Source organism: Salvelinus namaycush, unplaced genomic scaffold, assembly GCF_016432855.1.
Source record: "Salvelinus namaycush isolate Seneca unplaced genomic scaffold, SaNama_1.0 Scaffold956, whole genome shotgun sequence".
Classification (NCBI taxonomy): domain Eukaryota; kingdom Metazoa; phylum Chordata; class Actinopteri; order Salmoniformes; family Salmonidae; genus Salvelinus; species Salvelinus namaycush.
In genome coordinates, this window is record NW_024061704.1 from 91,961 (window position 1) to 98,696 (window position 6,736).

The window sequence follows — 6,736 nt, forward strand, 5'->3', positions numbered from 1 at the left end:
ATGGCTGTATTGAAATGGTTGAGCATTTGCCTGACTCTGTTCTGCCAAGGCACAGCAGCATCAACACCTTGCAACTGGACGCAGTTTAGGTTGGGGAAGCTGAACGACGTGAGCATAGACCTGCTCTCAGATATGGTGAGGAATTTAAACTGCACCAGTCCGCTATTTGGTGTGCACAAATTGATGCGCAAAATTCGCAATGATATTCAAATTTCTATTTTGCATTATAGCACATTTTATTGTTAAGCAATGCTTTCACGTTTGAACAACATTGTTTCATTTAAGGTTACTATCACAATATAGTTTACTTCTTGATATTGATATGAATTCTATTTCAGGGTGGACTCTTTCCACTTATGTGTGCAGAAGAAAACGTCGAACTGTTTCCAGAGGATGTTTACAAGAACACAGAGGTAGGATACACTTCAGTATTTTGATAAACTAAAGTACAGTATAATTAAAGTACAGTATAGTAAATTGGAAGTTTAACCACTTCTTTAGACACCCAATGCCTAAAACCCTGTTTTATTTTATCCAGGGTGAGGACGTCTCTGTGGTTGCATTAGAGGCTATGCGATATGTGGACCAATTATATAACAACAGTCTGACGTCTGTCACGTGGAACAAAACAAAACTTAAACTGTTCCAAAACGTCATATATCGTCAAGTTCAAAACTTAGAGTTATGTGTAAGTATGATCCCTCTTGTGTAGTCTATGGGTTATACGCTGAGTGTACAAAACATTAGGAAGACCGGCTCTTTCCATGACACAGACTGGCCAGCTGAATCCAGGTGAAAGCAATGATCCCTCACTTGTTAGATCCACTCCTATTGGTGTGGAGGAAGCCTTGAGACATTTGAGACATGGATTGTGTACGTGTGCCATTCAGAGGGTGAATGGGCAAGACAAAATATGTAAGTGTCTTTCACGGGAGTATGCTAGTACGTGCCAGGCGCACCAGTTTGAATGTGTCAAGAACTGCAACGCCGCTGGCTTTTTTAATGCTCAACAGTTTCCTTTGTGTATGAAGAATGGTCCACCACCCAAAGGACATCCAGCCAACATGACACAACTGTGGGAAGTATTGGAGTCAACATGGGCCACTATCGCTGTGGAACACATGCCCTGACGAATTTAGGCTGTTCTGGGGGTAGAACGGGGTGCAACCAAATGTTAGGAACGTGTTACTAATGTGGTGTTCACTCAGTGTATTTTGGGGGCAGACAATCGTGGGCATTGATATTTACATAATTTATACACTACAAATATTTTTGTTATATATTTTCATAACCGTCTCATCAAACCGAATTAATGCACTCACCAGCATTTTATATTGTCTCCAGGTCGTAGGTGGTGTTTGGAAATCCTCTGGAGATGGAGGGTCGGTTACTCTGAAAACATATTTCAACAAGCTGAACACCGTCTTGAAAGACAAGGTGGGTCCAATTTCAAATGTCCTCAAATAGAGGCTAAATTAATCTGAGCAAAAGTTCTAGATCACCAGAAATAGGACACATTTCAATGCCACAACTCACATATGAAACTTGGAATTGCCCAGTGCCGTTTTTATGTCGATGGATGCGTTGGAGCAACAACACCTGCAGTGGTTGAGTTGACTGAAATAAAATGTATATCTTGTACGCTCTCCAGGAACACAGCGCATGCGCATGGGAGATTGTGCGAAAGGAGATTCGCGAAAACTTGGTGCAGTTCAAGAAATTCATTGACAGCAGAGTCAAGCCGTGAGGAGAACCACAGAATCATCATTGGAGACGTGACATATTCCTCAGGCTGGCTAACAGATTGATGGCTGATATATATACTGACTGACTGGCCGGCTGCTAGATTGACTGAATGACTGATTTATTTATTTATATATATTGGTAGACTGATATATATGTGTACACTATGTATTTATTTATTCGTGTTTTATTTATAATACAATTTAATAAAAAATACTTACAACTATTCTCATATTGTTTTCATTCACTTATATAATTAATTCATGCATTCATGCATGCATGCCTGCATTCATCCATTCATGCTTTCATGCATTCATTTTTTTATAGACTGACTTTCTAAAGGGGAACTCTGCAGTTCAAACAAAGCCAAAGCACACTCAACCACTATTTTTGTAAATAGCTGAGAGATGGGGTTGAAAAAAAGAACCACTGTCACAGAACTATAGATGCAAGGAAGGATTATCCAAGAAATCACAATTCTAGTTTTATCTACATTTTGAAGATATACAGTGGTTGTTAATATTTGCATTGTTTCAACCAATGGTGTAAAACACGTTGGCACGTTGGTTTGTTGTGTTGCAACACAATCTCACACTCAATTCGTGCAAATATGTACGAAAAGTATTTTGCATATTTCAAGCACTTTTGTGCGTTTTTGTGTGAAAAGATATGCATTTTTGTGCTACTTAATACGTAGGAAAAGACACTCATTTTTGTACGACTTCATTCATTGGAACAAACTTTTTCGGGGTCAAACTTTGGAACAATCTTTTGAAAGTTATTTGAGCAATGCTTGATGAGCAGCTGTCTATTTTTTGTCCAACATTTTTATATAAAAGACCAAACGTGATAACAACCAAATATTGTTAATCAACCAGGTTCTCGCCAAAATAATTATATTATAATAGAAGCCTTACATTGTTTTTAAATTTTTATTAACACCTATAACCTTTTCTATGCTTGTTTTCTCTTAATTCTTCAGGATTCTGGTGTATTTGGAGTCAGATAGACCCTTTGTGTTCATGTAGGCATCAGTAGGCCTATAGAATTTTCTTCATAACGCATTTCATACTTTGTGGAGACGACAATCCACAATTTTCTTAATTTATTCTTTAACTTCTTAGGGCTACAATTGTCTTTATTTATTTATTCTTTAAGGGTTTTTCTTTATTTTTACTAATTTCTACATTGTAGAATAATAGTGAAGACATCAAAACTTTGAAAAAACACCTATGGAATCATGTAGTAACCAAAAAAGTGTTAAACAAATCAAAATATATTTTAAATTTGAGATTCTTCCAAGATGCCACTCTTTGTCTTGATGACAGCTTTGCACACTCTTGGCATTCTCTCAACCAGCTTCATGAGGTAATCACCTGGAATGACATGATGCCAGACGATAGGATGGAAATTCCCTCCTCCGACATTGCGTATCATCATCCCCATTTGCAAACAGTAGCAGACAAAATTCCAGCTGTGGACACAGACGCTCCCATCCTCCTGATCTTAGGACGAGACATCTTAAGGCTACACAAGGTGCAAGAGCAAATCAATGGGCCCCACGACATTCCTTATGCATAGCGACTCGGCCTCGGGTGTGTCATCGTGGGTGAGGTCTGTCTTGGAACGGCTCACCGACCAGCCAGTGTTAACGTGTTCAAGACAAACATACTTCAAAATGGTCGCACATCCTATCCGAGCCCTTGCCCTGACTTCATCCAGGTGAAAGAGAACTTCAACAGCATTGCTCAAAAACACATCTCTCTCTCTACAGTGCACTCGAGAGATCCAAGCACAACTGTGGACACAGACAGCCTGGGATGTTCCGTGTTTGACGAAACACAAGACGATGATAAACCAGCACCATCAGTGGAGGACAAAGCCTTCTTGGACATTATGGACGAACAGGTTTTCCAGGATGATGGAAACAACTGGGTGGCTCCACTACCCTTTCGCCCCACTAGACCTTCCTAATAACAGGGAGCAGGCCATGGACCGTCTCACATCACTTCGCAAGACTTTAGACAAAAAGCCTGAAATGAAAGTAATTTTATTCTTCATGCAAAAGATGCTGGATAACGACCAAGTCAAACCTTCTCCGCCATTAGAGGGAGACAAAGAACGCTGGTATCTGCCCATATTTGGTGTTTACTATCCACAAGCGCCTGAACAAATTAGAGTGGTGTTTGACTCCAGTGCTAAGACGTTCTGCTCAGTGGTTCAGACTTAAACAACACACTCTTGGGCGTCCTAATGCGCTTCCGCGAGGATTGCATTGCACTAACGGCAGATGTGTAACAAATGTTTTACTGTTTTGGTGTATGTGAGGATCACAGAAATTACTTAAGGTTTCTCTGGTATGAAGACAACACTCCAGATAGAAACATAACTGAGTACAGGATGAAAGTGCAGGTGTTTGGGAACAGCCCCTCACCAGCCATCTACTGCATGAGACAAGCAGCTCTACAGGGTGAGAAGGAACACGGGTCAAAACCCAAGCAATATGTAGTGAGGAACTTCTACGTCGATGATGGTCTGACATCAGTAGCTACTACAGAAGAAGCTATCAACATTCTAAGAAAAACACAAGCAATGTTAGCGGAGTCCAAAATGAAACAACACAAGATTGCATCCAATAGCAAAACAGTTATGGAAGCCTTCCCCATGGAGGACCGTGCTAAAGACTTAAAAGACCTGGACCCTGGAGTGGATCCTCTCCACTTTCAACGGAGCCTTGGACTTTCCTGAAACCTGGAAACAGACAGCTTCACATTCCAGGTGTCCCACAATGAGAAGCCTTTTACGCGGAGAGGCATCCTGTCCACAGTGAATAGTCTTTATGACCCCCTTGGGTTCGTGGCTCCAATAACAATGCAAGGTAAAGCCTTAATTAGAGAACTCTCTTCTGACCAGAGTGAGTGGGATGCCTCCCTTCCCACAGAAAAAGAAGAGGAATCGAAAATGTGGAAGGAATCTTTGATGGAGTTGGAACATCTGTATATTCAGCAGACCTACATCCCAGTCTCCTTGTCTACCACTCAAAGAAGAGAGCTGCACATCTTCTCGGATGCCTCTACAGTAGCCATAGGAACGGTAGCCTACCTGAGAGTTATTGACTCGGAAAGGTCAATGCCATGTTGGATTTATCTTGGGGAAATCAAAATTGGCCCCTCGACCGGCCCACACTATCCCACGCCTAGAACTGTGTGCGGCTGTGCTAGCTGTTGAGATGTATGAACTGATCAGAGACGAAATGGACATTGATGTAAATGCGTCCAAGTTCTACACAGACAGTAAGATAGTTCTCGGTTACATCCACAATGTCACCAAAAGATTCTATGTGTATGTTGCCAATAGGGTAACTCGCATCAGGAAGTCTACCCATCCAGATCAGTGGTGTTATGTAAACACTGACAGCAATCCAGCAGATCATGCAACCAGGCCCGTACTAGCTGCACTCTTAAACAGGTCCACCTTTCCTGACCCAAGCAAACTAAAGTGAGCCTGAGAACATCAATTTTGACCTTGTAGAGCCTCACGCAGATGCAGAGATTCGACCAGATGTCACAGCCTTCGCCACTAAGGTTTCTGGAGCTCAACGTGGCTCTCATCGCTTTGAGAGGTTCTCAAGCTGGAAAGCTCTCAATCGAGCCACAGCACGACTCATTCATCTTGCCAGATCCTTCCATGAAGGTGCGGACAACACCAACTGCAGAGGCTGGCAGGACTGTAATAAACCATGCAGTACAAGTGAGTTGTAGCAAACGTCTGGTCTCTGGTATCATCCACAAGTGTGTCACCTGCCGCAAAGTTAGAGGGAGGTTACTTGACCAAAAGATGGCTGACTTGCAGGCAGACTCACATCTGAACCACCATTCACCAGCGTTGGACTTGATGTGTTTGGACCATGGAATGTCATAACTCGTCGCACTAGAGGTCAGGCCAGGTCACAGTTGGAAATGAGAACTTGTTCTCAACTGGCTTACCTGGTTAAATAAAGGTGAAATACAATAAATAAAAGAGGTGGTAGTGCAGACTCCAAGAGCTGGGCGGTACTCTTTACATGTATATCTACTAGAGCAGTCCATATTGAGCTCATCGAATCCATGCTTCATCAGCACACTGAGGCATTTTTCTCTATCCGTGGTCCAGCAAAAGTGCTACGCTCTGATCGAGGTTCAAACTTTATAGGTGCCTGCAGGGAACTGGGAATCGACACAAATGACTCAGAACTGACTAAATACTTCTCAGACAAGGGATGTACTTGGATATTTAATCCCCCACACCCGTCTCATATGGGTGGTTCTTGGGAGAGTATCATCGGGGTTGCCAGACGTATCTTAAATTCTATGCTGTTTCAGACGGGCACGCCTAGTCCTCACACATGAGGTCTTGAGCGCTCTTACGTCTGAAGTTATGGCAATAACCAATGCGAGACCCTTAGTGTCAGTGTCAACCGACCCTGACATGCATGCCATTCTCACAACCTCAATGTTACTGACACAAAAGACCAGCACTTCCTCAGCCCCTTCTGGATACTTCAGCATGAACGACCTTCATGGAAAACAGTGGAAGCAAGTCCAGTGTCTCGCTGACACCTTTTGGAAAAGGTGGGACAGGAGTACCTGACAACGCTGCAGAGACGTAGAAAAGACACATGTAAAAGTGGGAGATGTTGTCTTATTGAAAGACAGTCAGGCACACAGAAATGACTGGCCAGTCGGGCTTGTGGTCAAAACCTTTCCCAGTACCGACAAAAAGGTTAGGAAAGTAGAACTAAAAATTGTCAAGCAAGGGGCTGCTAAGGTGTTTCTGAGACCAATCTCAGAGATTGTTGTTCTTCTTGTTGAAGCATCCTAGAGACAAAATATAAAAATAAAGAAAGGACATTATTTGTTTCTTGATACATGTTTAATTTCATAGTGGCACAATTTCTATAAACCAGGCGGGGAGTGTGCTGCCATTCTGTTAGAATAGAACAACAGATTATTTT

General features: G+C 42.2%; 1 protein-coding gene across 1 annotated transcript; it reads left to right on the plus strand.

Annotated features, from left to right (window-relative positions):
* LOC120043551 (interferon a3-like) lies at window positions 1-1,747 on the plus strand. The gene is made up of 5 exons (XM_038988108.1): window positions 1-135; window positions 339-413; window positions 539-688; window positions 1,345-1,437; window positions 1,652-1,747. Exons 1-5 carry the CDS (start codon window positions 1-3, stop codon window positions 1,745-1,747), a joined length of 549 nt encoding a protein of 182 aa, XP_038844036.1.
* Window positions 1,748-6,736: the final 4,989 nt, after the last annotated feature.

What these genes read in the sequence shown, in the direction of transcription:
- LOC120043551 (XM_038988108.1), top strand. Translation starts at nt 1, where the DNA reads ATGGCTGTATTGAAATGGTTGAGCATTTGCCTGACTCTGTTCTGCCAA. An exon ending in ATGTTTACAAGAACACAGAG is followed by an intron (nt 414 to 538) that starts GTAGGATACACT and finishes TATTTTATCCAG; the next exon opens with GGTGAGGACGTCTCTGTGGT. An exon ending in ACACCGTCTTGAAAGACAAG is followed by an intron (nt 1,438 to 1,651) that starts GTGGGTCCAATT and finishes TACGCTCTCCAG; the next exon opens with GAACACAGCGCATGCGCATG.